Below are 17328 nucleotides of genomic sequence, written 5' to 3' on the forward strand. Positions count from 1 at the left end.
AAATGAGTGCTTAAGGTCTGTGTGTTAGGAGACATCATTCTGATGTTAAAGACTTCTTTCTTAGAAAGAAAAAACACAACCAGAAAGCAACACCTCAAACAACTGTGTGCATGTACACACATCTAAAGCTACTATATATGCATATATGAATAACCAAGCACACAAACTCTTACTAACTAAATAATTAGATCCATTTCAAGTATGGATACAGTTTTATCACAGCAAATAAAGGAATTTGGATAGATCAGATTACTTTGGTGTTACATTGAATCCAAAATGTAAGAGTATTTATTTTTTGTTGGTAGAAAACTCACTTTAAGAGCAACAATTTTTCAAAGTTTGTAGGAAAGGCATTCCTTTCAACACCATCTTTTATTCACAATTCCAGAGATGGCATACATGTTAAGTAAAATATTCACCTATTTGAACAATGAAGTATCCACATTTATGTCATACCAAGCATAACACATTCTGTTGCTCCCACTGTGCTACTAAGGTTATTCTGTCTTAAAGAACAATCAGACAACACACAAACAGTTTTGACAAATATCTGTTAAAAACAACAAAAAAAACCCCCACAAACTCCAGAAACATTCTAAGATACTTCTAAAAAACACAGTTTATAAATATGAAGAAAAAACACAGTTTATAAATATGAAGAAAAATGCTTAAGTATGATAACTTTAATTACTTTAATTTAGAATAATGGACATAATTTTTTTTTGGAGTGATGGAGGCAACAAGATAACATAAAATTCACCTTTACATAGAGGGGTAGAGGTTATAATAGACAGGAAAACCAGCATGAAATTATATGATTTCAAATTCATTTTTTCCATAGGTGTCCTAGTACTTGAGTTAATTCCTTGTGTTTTCCATTATAATGTAGCAGTCACGTAAATGCCTATATGTTATTTTTCCCATAACTACTTATGTGGGAGGTGAGAATAGTGGCTCTGATTTACATCCAAGCAAGGAAAGGATATTCATTTAAGTTTCCCACATCCTGCACGTTATTTTAAATTGCTGAGTTAAAGGCATCCACTCTTCTACTTGGTGTATGGCTTAATTTACTTGATAAGCTTTGAGAAGAGAAGCCCTGAGAAGAGTATCTTTCTGAAACAAGCAGGTATTCTCAATTTCTGATTCCCAATAAGACTGCACACCTAACTTTTCAGCTCAGGAAATACTGGCCATTCCCAGAAGCAGACATGAGTGTCTGGGAAATTTATACTAAGCGTCAGATGTTTCTGGAACTGAATGGATTTGAGAATTTTAAAGTTCCATTGGATCCTGACAGGAAATTGTGCATCTTTTGTGGATTCAGTCCTATTTGCAATAGTCAGAGTATTTTACTCTGTATTTTACAGAGTATTTTACAGACTATCGCAAATAGTCAGAGTCAGTATTTTACATAAATAGGATAATAAATGAAAGAGAAACCAGTAATTACTGTCAAAAGATTAAAGATACATTACAATAATAATGCACTCGAAGAAGCACATTAATTGAAAAGTAAACATATGCATGATGATCAGCTGCTCATGCAACGTTGTGGCAACTCAAATTTCTGAGATATACTAGTTTCAAACAGTTAACAAATTTGTAAAATTGAAGATGTAAGGACAGCCTTAACTGATGTACTACCAATGTACTAACCAATTAACTACATGTACTACCTCATAAAAAATCTCCCACCGACTACGTGCTGTAATTCTGAATTCGGATTCTCTGTAGAAAATTAAAACTTACTAAAAATATGTAAAGCAGCTTACTTGTCTAGTCTTCCTTCCTAGACCACACAAACCCAATCTGTTACAGAAGAGTAAAAACTCACTGTATTTTAAATAAACATGACAACCACACTGAAGGTATATAAAAAGCAAACATCTTATATAGCTCTTAGCTAGGAGAAGGATCCAATAAAGATGAGGCCTGTACTAAAAACTGAGACAATATTCTTTGCACACATTCAGAGATTAGTTAAAATATACTTTACCTCTCCTGACATATCAGGTGCCATAGGAATGACTGGCCACAAAGAAGAGTAGATTCCAAAAAACACTATCCAAAGTGCTATGCTGCCCCAGATAGCTATATGGCTAAACTGTTAAAAGAAACAAGGAAAGAAAGAAAACAACAAAATCATCATAGATATATTATGATACAAAAATCTTTGCTACTTGGTACTTACAATGCGTTTCTGATATACTGGGTGAAATTTCCATGCCTAGTATTTTAATTCTGTTACTTCAGTTCAGTACTTCAGCTGTTACTTAAAGCAAGATGATACTTTCAGCAGTAACGTCACTGAATTTAAACCAATTTAAACTCAATTACAACCAGTTTATAGTCACTTAATTTTTCTAGTTTAAGGATTATTTTAAGCCTTATCCCAAAGTCCTCATTTTCAGTAGTCAGCATTATTATTTGTATATATATATTCTGTCTTTCCATGCAGTCACCACAATTTAATTTGATACTGTGGGGAAGACCAGCAAATTATAAGGACATAATATAATAAGTTAGAAGAAAACACAATTATTTATCCATCATGTTTTATTGCACATTTGAGAATATGATAAAGACATTTGCTTACCAAAGTCCAATACGAGGTCTCTAATCCCGCCTTCAAACACACAGTTAGAACCACAAACTTTAAAAAAAAAAAAGGAAAGAGAAAGAGAAGAGGGATTCTTACTTAATGGCAATCTTACATAACACATACAAAATTGATTTGTTTGGTTATCTTTCAGGAGAACACAGAATAAAAGGTTTCATTATTTTCGTACTTTATGCGCATTTACTTGCATAAATGAAATAAGAGAAAGAATGATCAATATCTTCAATTTAAATGGGATTTCCTTAATAATATTCAACAAAGTACTGTGTGTGTCAATGCACTGATGCAATAGGTTTGAATGCACCAATGCATTAGGATCCAAACCCAGGTTAGTAAAGCCAAGTGAAATCATTTCTATGGACCTGCAGAAATTATGGAATGGCCCCTCTGATTTAATAGAAACTGCTCCAAAAATGTAGAACTCTCAGCAGGCTGAATGCAAAATTCTTTTAGACCACAGGTAACTGTTTTTTTGCTCTTTTTGGTACATGTGTAAGTTTAGATCTGAGGTTTAAAAACCCATTTGAAATTACCACAGTAAAATGCCAGTATAAGATTTAAAAGTATATCCAAGTAATGAGCTAGTAATACAGTACTGACAATTAGCTTCCACTAATAAACTTCATTCATTTTATTTGGAAAACTCTTCATTTATATTAAGAATTTTAAATGTTACCCTTGCCTCCTAGAACTCTGGAAGTCTGCCTTTAACTGAGTTGATAGTTGCTGATTCTATGTTATTTTGGTTACACAGAAAGGTTTGTGAAAGCTGTAGTCCACTTAATCAGAGATGACAGCTACACTATAGCTATTGAGGAGATGACTACGACTGTCTACACAAAGACAGGTTTGGAAGATCTAGATGCAGATTCCCTTGAATCTTGCAGAATCACTCTATATAGTTAATTCCTTATGGTTTTGTTGCTCCCTACTCCCCTTGATCCAAACTAACAATAGCTCACTGAATCCTACCAGGAAACAATATATTAAATTGGTATTTTGTACAAAACATTGAGTTACAAAGACCTCTCAAGCATATTTGTACATGTATTTTCATCTTATGCTACTCTTATTTGAAATTTTAAGAAGTAGTTCCAAGACAAGATATGAATCTGTGCATGTTCTGGACTTTGTGGATCAAAAGAACCTGTATTAATTGCTGAATCCCTTTCCTACTGATTTTTGCACACGTGATGAATGTAGACTTCTTAAAAATCTATTAAAAGCTGTAAGAAGAATGAAGGGTATCTTAGCCTTATTATTTTGATTTTCCAAAACAATGAGTGACAACTATCAGTGTACATACAACTTCACATTGCAAATTTTTTTCCCCCCTCAAAATTTGAAAGTCTCTCAAATCTTCATGTGTGCTCCAGACCTCCTTGAATTCCTTCCTGTGCAAGGACAGGAATACATCAATTGCAGTGATCATCCCTCCCAGAACTTTCAATGTGAAGGGAAGGGAAGTGCAGAACCTAGAAAGCAATTGAAAAAGAAGGTTGTTCTGGACTTATAACGGTGAAATAATGGTTTCTTGGGAATTCTTGGCCATTCTGTAGGTTAATAACAAGCCATTAGATTCTTAAGATGGTGAAATTTCAGCTTAAGATGGTGAAATTTCAGGTGGCTGTGAGGGAAAGGTCACTTCGTTTAGGCCACGATAGTCCACTGTTAGTCTCCACTCGCCACTAGACTTTCGCACTGGCCATATGGGACTATTGAAAGGTGAATGAGTCTTGCTGATCACTCCTTGGCTCTCCAATTGACGAATTAGCTTATGGATGGGAATCAGGGAGTCTCGGTTAGTGCGATATTGCCGCCGGTGCACAGCTGTGGTAGCGATTGGCACTTGCTGTTCTTCGACCCTCAGCAACCCCACAACAGAGGGGTCCTCTGAGAGACCAGGCAAGGTAGATAATTGTTTAATGCCTTCTGTCTCTAAGGCAGCTATACCAAAAGCCCACCGGAACCCTTTTGGGTCCTTGCAATATCCTCTTCTAAGATAGTCTATGCCAAGGATACATGGAGCATCCGGGCCAGTCACAATGCGGTGCTTTTCCCACTCATTCCCAGTCAGACTCACTTCAGCCTCCAATACAGTCAACTGCTGAGATCCCCCTGTCACTCCACAAATATAGATGGGCTCTGGTCCTTTATAGCTCGATGGCATTATAGTACATTGTGCACCGGTGTCTACTAAAGCCTTATACTTCTGTGCGTCTGACGTGCCAGGCCATCGAATCCACACAGTCCAATAAACTCGATTGTCCGTTTCCTCCCCCTGGCTGGAGGCAGGGCCCCCCTAATCCTGGTCAGAATCTTCTTCATTTCTGTGTTTGAAGGACTGTCTGCTGGAAGTTAGAGCAGCAAACTTTTCAGAGAATCCCTTTTTCTTGATTGTTTTCTTTTGCAACTCATGTACCCGTGCCTCTAGGGTCGCAGTAGATTTTCCATCCCATTTTCTCATGTCCTCTCCATGGTCTCGTAAGTAAAACCACAGGGTGGCATGGGGTGAGTACCCACCATATCGTCTTCCTTGTGTGGATGAACGCCTACCCCTGATAGCTGAGACACTGCTCTGTACAGGTGCGGAGGAGAATAATCTCTCTTCAAGTTGGTGAACCTTTTCAGAAAGTTTCTCCCAAGTGTTCTCTTTTGGTCGGTGGACACTGGTTGGTTCAGGTGGGGAGGACGATAGATTCTCTTCAAGTTGGTGAACCTTTTCAGAAAGTTTCTCCACAGCTGAGACGCAGGCCTGTAAGGAAGAAGAGAGACTTTCTTCGTACTGCCGGAGTTGTTTAGCCGCTTCATCCACTGTGGGTTCCTCATCCTCTTTCCAGGCCATTATTGCCAATGAGCTGGCATATGATGATGGTGCACTCTGTACAAACTTCCGCCACATGGGTCGTGTACACCTGACTTCATCTGGATCTTTGGATGTTTGTCTGAGGTCTGGATCCTCATAAATCACTTCCCGTACGGCTAATTCCCTCAGGTACTGGATTCCCTTCTCCATAGTGGTCCACTTGCCTGGTAGACATAAAATATCTTCCTTGAAGGGATACCTTTCCCTCACAGCTGAGAGGAGACGCCTCCAGAGGCTGTGAGATTGTGCTCCATCTGCAATTGCTTTGTCAATGCCTGCGTCTCTAGCAAGGGATCCCAGTCGCTTGGCTTCCCTGCCATCTAATTCCACACAATTGGCTCCAGAGTCCCAGCATCGGAGCAGCCAGGTGACAAGCTGCTCACCTATACAGCGACCAAAATCTTTTCGCACATCTCGTAACTCACGCTCGTTTAGGCTTCGGGTAGTTACTGTTGATTTTTCGGCATCCTCATCTTCCTCCTTCTGAACCCTTGATGGCCCAGCGTCGTCGTCGTCTCCGTCGTCTCTATACCTAGATTTGGCAGAAGACTCTCTGCGTTCTAAATGACCTGAATCTCTATACCATTTTTTCACCTTCTCTACAGGGGCAGCTTGCACTGCTACTGCTCGTTTCTCTGACCTTGTTACAGGGTCTGCCACAGAGGTTGGAATACCCTCTGCAGGGTCAACTTGCACTGCTACAGCTCGTTTCTCTGACCCCGTTACAGGGTCTGCCACAGGGGTTGGAATACCCTCTGCAGGGTCAACTTGCACTGCTACAGCTCGTTTCTCTGACCCAGCTACAGGAGCTGGAGTGGCTGCAGGAGCTGGAGCAGCTGCAGGAACCGGAGCTGGAGTGGCTGCAGGAACTGAAGTTGGAGCAGTTGCAGGAGCTGGGACTGGAGCGGCTGCAGGAGCTGGAACTGGAGCGGCTGCAGGAGCTGGGACTGGAGCAGCTGCAGGAGCTGGGACTGGAGCGGCTGCAGAGTCCACCGTAGGGGTCACAGTGGCCGTTGGATCTGTCACAGGGCTTGGAGTGGCCGCAGGGTCTGTCACTAAGTTGATAGCAGTATCAATGGCAGCTCGATAGGCATGAGCCAGGCCCCAGCATGTTGCAATGATTTGTGTTACTTTGGAACTGCCAGAATCATGACACCTTTTTCTCAAGCATTCTGCCAGTTTTTGAGGATTTTGCAGTTGTTCAGGGGTGAATTTCCAAAACACTGGGGGTGCCAACTGCTCTAGATGCCTGCCCATATCCTCCCATACTCCCTGCCACCCACAACTATACTGCCTCCGGGCAGATCTCCGGATGAGCTTCCTAAGTAGTTGTTTAACTTTAAGCAGAACCTGAAGTGCATTCAGGAGGCAGAACAACAAGACTATGCTGGTCTGAGTATCCCAAGGATATTCAATATCTTGGAGAGCTATTGTAGCAAGCTCAGAGGGTAAGAGGGTGGTGAAGGAAGAAGGCATAGTGATCCAGGAGGATACAGGGGTGGTGAAGGAGAAAGGGAGAGTAATCAAGTAAGAAAAAATATCTTCCCTTTTCCCCTCCACAGACTGACTCCCTAATGGAAAAAAACAATAGGTATAATTGCTAATAGTTTCCAAGATACAGTTTCCAAAATACAGAGTCGACGATGTTACTGAGTACAAATACCAAGTTAGAGTCATGACCAGATATCTCATCGTCTCATAAGCCATTGCTACAACACACAGTACCATAATGATCTGAAACCAGGGCCCGGAGAGGATAAACAACATGACAGAGAGCAAATACGGAAAATAATGTACTATAATACTCAATTTGGAAAACAGGCGCCGCAGAGTTGAGATTAAAGCAATCAGCATTATGACAAGTGACTATTAAGCAGGTCTAATACTTACACCAATTTTAGTTTAACACACTCTGGTCAGATCTGCCGTTATCTCAACCTTTCGAGCCCCACGTTGGGCGCCAAAAAGACTGTCATGGTTTAACCCGGCCGGCAGCTAAACACCACGCAGCCGTTCGCTCACCCTCCCCCCTCCCTCTCTGGGACGGGGGAGAGAAATGGAAAGTGAAGCCCGTGAGTTGAGATAAAGACAGTTTAATAAGACAGGAAAATAATAATAATAATAATAATAATAATACAATGATGATAATAGTACTACTAATAACAATATGTACAAACAAGTGATGGGTCACCTGTCCTGGGTCTGTCCCCTCACAGCTCTTACTGCACCCCCAGCCTGCCTGTTGGCAGGACAGAGCGAAAGGCTGAGATGTCCTTGGCTTGGTATAAGCACTGCTCTGCAACAATTAAAACATCGGGGTGTTATCAGCACTCTTCTCATCCTAAGCCAAAACACAGCATTCCACCAGCTACTAGGAAGAAAATTAATTCTGTTCTAACTGAAACCAGGACATCTATGTTGAAAACCAGTTATAGAAAGTGACAGAAGAATTGCACTGCCAGTTGTGATCTCTGATTCAGCATTTATGGATACAGCTTGACAAAGAGTACTGTGCAGCTCCATGTTACTATATTGAAACTATTGGAAGTTAACTGATTTCCAAGGCAGTGGAAATGTTACTGTAAATCTGAAAAAGAAAGCTTTACTGTTTATGAGTCACCCGACATCACAGATGACACTCAGATGTTCTCCACTACCCTAAGATTTCAAGACTCAGCCATTAGTTGATGGGCAACAGTCCAAATAACAGCACTTTTTGAACGTTCAGTTCCATAGCATCTAGTGTAATCCACTAAACTCTCCGTACAGCATATGGAACTTGTTTTCTCCTGGTGCCAAGCCTTGCTTTCAGAAGGAAAAACAGCAGAATTACTAGTTAGGATAAATTTCTGAGATCATTTCAGGACATAACTTCAACTGTGGTTGCAGCGCTATGTTGAGTAATTGGGTTTAACAACAAGTGTACAGTGTTAATCCACTACATATGACGGCCACTATAAAGGATGCTTTAAGGGTGAAAGTGGATGCCGGCTGTCAGAAAACTTGGCTCAGGTCCTAGGATAGGTGTAATTATGCAAGTCATATATACATACGTAAAACTCACAAAATAAACTGGCTGAACTGAGCCAGGTTGCAGCTTGTAGGTAAAGTAAACAATGAAACATCCATAGGGTCCAAACCTGGTGCAGAGAATCTCTCTCCCCAAGAAAAAAACATTTCACTTTGAATAATAGGTTGTTCTGGTAGATACTCTTTTGAAGTATTTCCCAATATTGCAGAAAGCAGTGGCAGACAAATACATAAATGACTGACTTGTAAACTCTCTGGTGTTACAAGATCATAATACAAATAGGTGATTTACATCAGTTGAGCTACAACTGTCTGGACTGAGCTATGACAATGACTGTGACCTTACATCTTAATAAAATAAGACTTGCACAGGAAACACATGGGATATTCAATCCATCCCTTATGGAGATCAGTTCATCATATGATAGACTACATGATCAAACATGACTACTGCTGACAAAATGTGCTGTGCTTGCCTTTTGGGACAGGAAAAATACAGAGTGGGTGAACTTCTAGCAGAATGTGTTAACAAAGAATTCTTCAGTGTGGCCTGAAACAGTTTAAAGTCCTTGTACAGCCTGGCAGAAGAAACATTTTAACTGCCACACCAGTAGGAAATACACAGATTGGGCTCTGGTTATTTTCTTTATGTTCTCACATGGAAGTAAAAGGAACAGGATTGCATGTGCCCTTGCTAAGAAGGATGATGGTACTCTTGGATGTATTACACAAAGTATTGACAACGGTTCAAGAGAGGTGATCCTTCTCTACTCAGCATTGATGAGGCTGCACCTGGAGTACTATGTTCAGTTCTGGCCCACTCAGTGTAAGAGAGACCTGGACATATGGAAAAAAAGTCCATGGAGGGCCACCAAGATGTCCAAAGGACTGGAGCGCCTCTCCTAGGAGAAGAGGCTGAGAGAGCTGGGGCTGTTCAGGCTGGAGAAACAGAGGTTCAGAAGAGTGGGGGGACCTTATCAATGTGTATAAAACCCTGAAGGGAGAGTGCAAAGAAGATGAAGCCAGGTCATTTTCAGTGGTGCCCAGTGACAGGATAAGAGGCAATGGGCACAAACTGGAGCACAGGATGTTCTGTCTAAACATCAGGAAGCACTTCTTTACTGGGAGGGTGAAGAGCCCTGGCACAGGCTTCCCAGAGAGGCTGTGGAGTTTCCTTCTTGGAGATGTTCAAAAGCCACCTGGACATGGTCCTGGGCACCCTGTTGTGGGTGTCCCTGCTTGAGCAGATGGGTTGGACCAGATACCCTCCAGACATCCCTGCCAATCATAACCAGTCTGCAATTCTGTGAAAAATTAATTACGTTCAACTTTGAAGAACAGAGGAGAGTGAGCACAAGTTTAATTCTGCTTCTCAGAGAGTTTATGGAAAACCCTCACCTGTTGGTTAAGACTGATATCTAATAACTGAGAAACAGGTATTTAGCTTCACCAATTTATTCAATGATATATAAAGATTAAAAGAAAAAGCAATAATGACTAATAAGTACAAGTGTAAAAGAGGATTGCTGTTAGGTGTGAGTCAAGTGTAATTAACTTTGGTACTTTGGTTGCCTTGAAAGAAAGATCCTATGCCCTAGTTTATTTCCATGCAGCTATACCTTTCTTTCAAGTTCCTATTATTAACAACAGAGGAAATACAGAACTGCATCTTCTTAAGTCCGCAAACCAGCTCCACATCCAGTAACCCAGGATTTCTCCAATGAGGAAACTTACCTTAAATTAAGCAACGTATTAATTGGGGAATTACAGTTCCTGCTATTTCAAAAATAGACAGTTTCCAGTAACAGACAGACGCATGCTCTGCATCTTTATTTTATTAAGCTACTCTGTTTTGGAATCCGGAATTAGAATGCAAAAGACACTTCAAGGTTTTTCAAAAAGTCACCCAAGTATTATTTCTTATTCTTAAGGTACTACAGTGATTCAAGTCTTCCATAGAGAGGATTACAAAAACAAAACAAAACATCACAAACACAACAAAACATCTCAGTAAGAGTTAAAGATGGAGCCAATAAAGGTAGTCAGCTGATAGAGCATTGTATAACTGTAGCAATACTTACAGTATAAACAGTGTTTCCCAAAAGCAGATAATCTGAAGTTTTCCCATTGCCAAATACAGTACCTGGGAAAATGAAACAGACACTTAGGTATCCACAACAGCATTAAATATATATGAACTCTTATTTTTGATACAAAAGAGGCAGCAGCAGCTTCCACGAGGTAATAGCAGAGGATGTCACTTTGAACTGTAGTAAACAGAAGGAGATATACAAGTTTTACAATTTTTAGTACTTTAAAACTTTCGGTGATTTCTGGAATTACCCTAGAAATGGGAGCTTTTCATAACATAATATACCAGTATGAGTGATATCATACCCAGTAATAATTTGAGTGAATTTTAAGTTTAGAGATACAGTATTTTACCTTCAGAAAGGTATGAAATGCAACAGCGTACTTTGTACCATATGAGTAAACAGAAAATTTAAAGAATTGGATTTTCACTGGTTCTGGATATTTTGGTATAGAAACTTATCTTTGCTCTTTCTGCAAATCAGGATTTCTGAAATTAAGACTAAAACAAAATATATATTTGGTTTTAATTTTTGAGGTGCTTGTTGTTTGGAACATTTTCAAAATCTACCTTTAAGCTTCAAACAGAACTTATGATGACTGATAAGAGCATGAGCTGTTCTGATCTCAGTTCAGTGACAGTTCCTAATAGATATGGGACACTATATTACTAAACTATCTACTGGGAATTCCACTTTCTCATTTAAAAGTATTGGTCTTGCTAAACTTGTGTGTTCAGTTCAGAAATGCTTTTAGCACTCAAGATTGCTCCTATACTGCAAGCAAACCAGAACATTTTCTCTGCTGTAGAGGTCCTAATCACTATTGCTTTTTACTTTATTATTAATGGCTATTGCCTTTTTTTTAAATCATATTGCTTTTTTACTTCCATCATATAAAAATATAACAAATACTCTTTATGCAGGAAGGAACAAATGTTGTGATAATGCTGAGAGAGAAAAAGGAGGGATGTTTTTAATACATCTGCTTCGTGCAAAAGAGGAATAAAATGTTTTTTTTTTTTTTTTTCCTATTTTTGTTTGTTCGTTTGTTTGCTTGTTTTTTAAATCACTGGATTGGATAGGCCAGAGGAAGGCGCCAAGCTGATAAAAGTGATCTATAGCTGAAAACATTTATTTTTCCCCACCATCCTAACCTAGCATATGGTGTATTAAAGGTTGCTAATTAAGTGTGTTTTCGTATTTGTGTTGTGTATTATGTCAGCCTTGATACCATCTTAGCAGATGCTTGAAATGAAATTTACTTTAGTTATGGATGAAGAAAGCTCCTTTCTAATAGCATTTCTGTGATGCTAGTTTACCACAAAAGAAAGTTCTCCAATTTATTGAAGAATAAATTAAAATAAACTCAACTCTGGTGGTACTCATTGCCTTCCTGGCATTTTACCTATTTAACACCTCTCTTTGTATAGACCTGCACACCACAAGGAACAAAAAGAGTTCTGGAAGCCTGAAAACAAGACTGAGAACATGGCTAATATTACAGCAGTTAGAGGGGGTACTTGTATGTATAAATTTTGCTTCTACCATTTACTGCTATGTTGACAAAATTGCATCAGAATTTTCTGTGAAGACTTATGTCTTTGTTGCTTTTTATATCCAGCTGACACTACATGGAGTGCAAAGACTCTAGTTTTGTGTAGTGTCCAATGCCTAGGTCCAATGGAACAAATCATGACAAACAATTCTTACAAATTTTCCACTTAGTCTCACTTGTCCCTATCCTTCTTGTCTCTAAAGAGTAAACAGAAGAAAACACTCGAAGGAAAAGGCTGTGAGCTCTGGAGGATTTTCATGATCTTCTAGATTTTCAATGTTCTAACAATATCTGCTCAAATTTATCCTCTGTTGCTTAGCAATATATACCTAGCAGTAAAGAGCAGAATGAAATAAAGCAGAGAAATAGGCAGGCAGCTAAGTCTGTTTCCATAGGTGGGACTGCTAGAGCTCAGCACTCATGCACTCTTAACACACAAAGCTGTGCTATTTCCCATTCTTCCTCCATTACTCCTTCCTTTTCTCTCAGAATTGTCCTGCACTGCCTCTTCACTAAAAAAAGGTAGAAGCTAATAACTGTTGGCAGTAATCCCTTTCTCTGGTGAATCTCTGGTGCTTGCAAACTCTTCCTTTGAGAACTAACAGTATTCTTTCTTTCTTCTTTATATACACAGTTCTGTTTTTGATGACTATCAGCAGCTTCTACCCTGCATTCCTCTCTCTGCCATGCAGAACTCATGCACCAGTTGGTTCCAGGTTGTACACTTACAGCACACACCATGTACACAATCCAAGGTCTCATTTCTGCTCCTCTTGCTCACCCAGCCCTTCCCTAGGAAGGGAAGAGGAAGGCAAGGCATTTTTTTCAGACTTTAGGAGGGCCAGTTGTTGACTGTCAGCAGGTCATGGGCTGCAAGCCTGAGGGGCCTGCATGGGAATGCTCTCTCAGGAACCCCACAGCCTTATCCAAATATCTCAGCTTTGCTGTTCACATATCAACTCCATTCTGCATCACTGCATACACTGAAACATTTCTGCATTATGTAATGCATCAATCTCTAATGTGGGTTGGCTACAGCTTTGAATTTGGATTGTAGTTTGGATTTGAGGCTGTGGTTTTAGCGTATGAATTAACATTTTGGGACCTTCTTTTTCCTGGGCTGTCTATGACCCTCTTCATGGCAATCCGCTGCCACTGAACATGCATCCAAATGCCTTTGTAGAGAAAACAGGCTGCTACCTACTTTCTGGTACCTATCAGAAGTCATTATAGAATACTGAAAGAAGTTTTTCCTTTAACATTTTTGGGCATAAGCAGCTGTGACTGTCTCACTCTTTAAGGTCAACCACATACAGTCCCTACAGTTCCTAATACCATTCCTACAGTTCCAAGATGTCCATGAAAACATTTCTGTCACCTGTACCAGAGCAGACTGCCTGGTGGTTATCAGGGAAACTGAGACAACTACTAGATGTACAGAAAGGTTGCTGCATACACACTATTGTTATTATTTAAATTGGAATTTTTCTACAGTGTGGAAGCAAAACCAGCCCACCCCTATTGGAGCTCCCATACAGACAAGTATTCCCAGAAACTGGAAAGAGTGCTTTCAGTCAGCTCTAACAAATATGGTATATCTCCCAACTGTCCCATTTCCTTCTGCATTTCAGGTGCATGTATGGCAGCTGAGTGACAGCACCGAGACATCAAAGACGTCCCCCTTGCACCTGTCACAATCCTACTGATACAGATGTTAACTAATGGGTTGTTATGCCCCTGAAGTAACAGGAGAGATGGTTTATATAGGCAATAAAGGCTTAGAAAAAGAGACAATGCAAAGGACTGTAGTATTTTATGATTTTTTAAGTACTTAACACTGATTATGACATAAAAATCACAGAATCTCAGAATTGTCTAGGTTGGAAGAGTCCAACCTCTTACATAATTAAATAACATAACAATAACATAATTAAAACAATTTTCTCCATATTGTTTCAATTTACTTCAAACATATTCATATAGTTTTATGTACATGATTACATGTACGTAACATTACTCCTACTTTTAAACTTATTTTAAGTAAAACATTTTAAATAGACCGCATCTGCTTGAGTTCTAGAAATGGTATCTTTACACTTGACCATACAAAACTGTTAGTATTAATAAAGCATTACTAAGAAAAAAGGTATTTAGAAATGTAGTACCTTTGAAGATTTATATTTTTATTTTTTCATAACACTTACCATGCTGGAGGGCTTTTAGTGGAAACCAAAATAGAATGAATGAGTGGAAGAGGCCATTTAAACAATGAACCCAGAAAACCTAAGGGAAAAGAGAAATCCATGAGAACCATTTGCAATAAACTAGCTCTGTGAACCCTGACCTTTCTTTTTATCTGTGTGTTAGATTCACAAAATGTGTTTCTGTCAGGCCACCACTGTGAAGTAATATAACTGACAGGCACTTTCTGCCTCTTAGCTCTTCATGGGTCATTTGTTTATTTTTTATGTTTTGAAAAAAAGTGTGTATTATCTCCTCCTTTTAATTTCAAATCAGAAGGGAAATTAAAATGTATGCATATGGGAATACCATCAGAAAAAATAAGCTAAACCAGACAACTGGAACTATTGCTGCATTCTAATTAGGGAACTAAAATTACTTCAGTTTTTATAATTTACATCTTGTGTAATAAGAAATAACAGAACAATAACCCCAAGTTCTGTGTCTACCTGTCTACATATTTCCACATGCAAAGAAATCAGAAAAGGACAAATAATTATATCTTCCTAGGATTTCTCCTTACAAGCTCCATTCTTGAAGTGCATAGCTTCATCATATTGAATTCCCTTTAATGTGTCTGCCAAATAATTTGAATTTCACTTTCAAGCATATTTTATGTTTTATAAAAAGATCTTTCAAAAAGAACTGTATTAAGTTTAAGCAGAAACAATCTACTGATGCTTTCTACAATATATATCGTACAAAGATATAAAAAGACTCAATCAAAAATATGTAACCTGTGTCCTTCAGGATAGCAATCATTTTTTCATTAGCAATGCATTTGACAGTCATAGACTTTGTTGTAACTAACTAATGTGTATTATGAATTAAGGTGTTCAAACAATTGAAATTACGTTGCCTGCCTCACAACATTTTCCACAACATCTCAGCCCTTTGTTAGACTATACAACTACACTAGGCTGAATGATCCAATTTACACTCCAACATTTTGCACATTTGAACTTGTGCTACTCATTAACCTTTGTCTCTCCCTCTTGCTATGTCATTACCAGAAGTTTTTATTTGACAGAAAGCACAGGTGGATGCAAGAAAAATTAGTTCTACTTTTCCATTTTCCTGACCAACTCTTATTGTCACATGCTAATCCTTTAACCTCTGTCATGACCTCATAACCTTTGATCCCTTTTACCATAACAAACATCTGCATCAACATTCAAGGCAGTCATGTTTCCAAATCTTTAACACCAACTATTCAACTTATATAGCTGGGAATTTTGTAGACATTTACTCCTAATGAGCATTGTATGGGAACAGCCTCAGAATTTCCAATGAAGCCAACAATACATCTGTGCAATAATAAAAATTGTATTAGAGTTATAATTTAAAAACAGAAAATCCAACAACTGTATCTCATGACATACATTATTGTATTTAAACTATCACAACACAGAAGTGGCTTTAGCAATGGACCGTGAAAAGTCTTATATTTGTAAAAGTCTTAAGTCACTGTGAAGTGACAGAAACTATTCCCTGGTTTCCTTACAATTTTCAGGTTTGGTTTTGTGGGAGAAAGGAAAGAGGAAGCGAGGAAGAAGAAGAATCTAACATGCTTCTGTGAGTGGGGATAGTTTAGATAAATAATTCTCTCCAATTTCATAATACGTTTGGCACAGACATGAATCTCAGAACGCTGCATCAGCTCTCCACATCTACTACAAATCATCGCTTATAGGCATAGCTAATTCAGTGAAAAACTAAAAATGTCTCCCAGGTACATTATATAATGACATTACTTCGGATGTCCTAATTATATGTAGAAAAATCAAATTAAATCAAATTAGAATGAGCTCATACAAACATCACAGTATTCATGAAATTGCAGATTCCGGAAAAAGTTTAATTCTTTTAATACAGATTATTTATGGAAAAGTCTAGAGAAACTATGCATATTTTATATATAACCCCTACATTCTTGTCCAATTTCACATCCAAGATGAATGTTGACCATTTTCCACCAAAAGTGGCCTGATTTCTTTTGATCCATGGTGATGCATTTTAACTGCCCCAAGTTTTTTTTCCAAATCTCAAAATTAAACCGTAAAATCACAACTCCAAATTGACAAAGAATAGTACGGAGTCCCTCCCTCTACAAATCTAAAGACAGTTTTTATTGTCCTCTGCAACACTTCTCCACAGGCTTCAGCAATCCATTTCCATATAACAGTACAAATACATACACACCAATGACAGAGAGGTCTAATCACTTCTGCCTGTAGAAGACAGCTTTATTGCCAGTAGAGGAAAAAAAAATCAGAGCTGAAAAAAATGCTTGCTGTCTCTTTCTAAAATTGGATAAATACAATTTGTATTATTTATAGACAAGTATACATCTGGAAACAGTAGCAATAAAAATCCTCTCAATTTTTAAACTGTGAGAAATAAAACAGATAATTATACTGAATTGCCATTAACTTCTGCTTTAATTACATTTGATTTTTTTAATCTACCTTGGTATTAAAGTCCAGTGCATTTTGGGAAGTTTTATATAACTCGGGATATTTCAGCATGTTTTCTTTCCGGCAGGATCTCTCAAATATTCCAAGAGTTAGTGGTGGCATTGCTGTAAACATCTAGAACATAGATTAAAAAAACAAACAAACATATAAAACTTGAGAGGTGAGGACTTGCTTAAGGATTGCTTGGTAGTTGCTTACTCAAGAAACTTTCATAATTATGGTCCAAAATGAAAACACAAAAATTATCTTACCACATTGTAAAGACCTATACACCATCTTTCAAAAAGAATTTGTCCAGAAAAGCCATTGACAAAAGCAAACCAGATCTGAAAAAGAGGAGAATTGTATTACTCAAATGTCTTACAAGGTCTGATAAGAAGATTTTTCTTGAGCTTCACAAAAAGGGGTATTTCTAGAACACATTTACAACACAGCTGAGAATG

At 38.4% G+C, this 17328-nt stretch overlaps 1 protein-coding gene across 5 annotated transcripts in view; it reads right to left on the reverse strand.

Moving 5' to 3' along the window:
* Window positions 1-17328, reverse strand: part of ATP8A1 (ATPase phospholipid transporting 8A1) — a 112206-nt gene that overhangs the window by 19353 nt on the left and 75525 nt on the right. For all 5 annotated transcript variants that reach the window (XM_084516533.1, XM_084516534.1, XM_084516532.1 and 2 more), the window contains 6 exons: window positions 17137-17211; window positions 16877-16999; window positions 14372-14450; window positions 10601-10662; window positions 2600-2656; window positions 2000-2107 (listed from right to left, as the gene is read on the reverse strand). In XM_084516533.1, coding sequence (XP_084372659.1) covers window positions 2000-2107; window positions 2600-2656; window positions 10601-10662; window positions 14372-14450; window positions 16877-16999; window positions 17137-17211 — 504 coding nt within the window. The remainder of the gene's footprint in view (window positions 1-1999; window positions 2108-2599; window positions 2657-10600; window positions 10663-14371; window positions 14451-16876; window positions 17000-17136; window positions 17212-17328) is intronic.

This window comes from Aythya ferina, assembly GCF_964211825.1.
Source record: "Aythya ferina genome assembly, chromosome: 4".
Classification (NCBI taxonomy): Eukaryota; Metazoa; Chordata; class Aves; order Anseriformes; family Anatidae; genus Aythya; species Aythya ferina.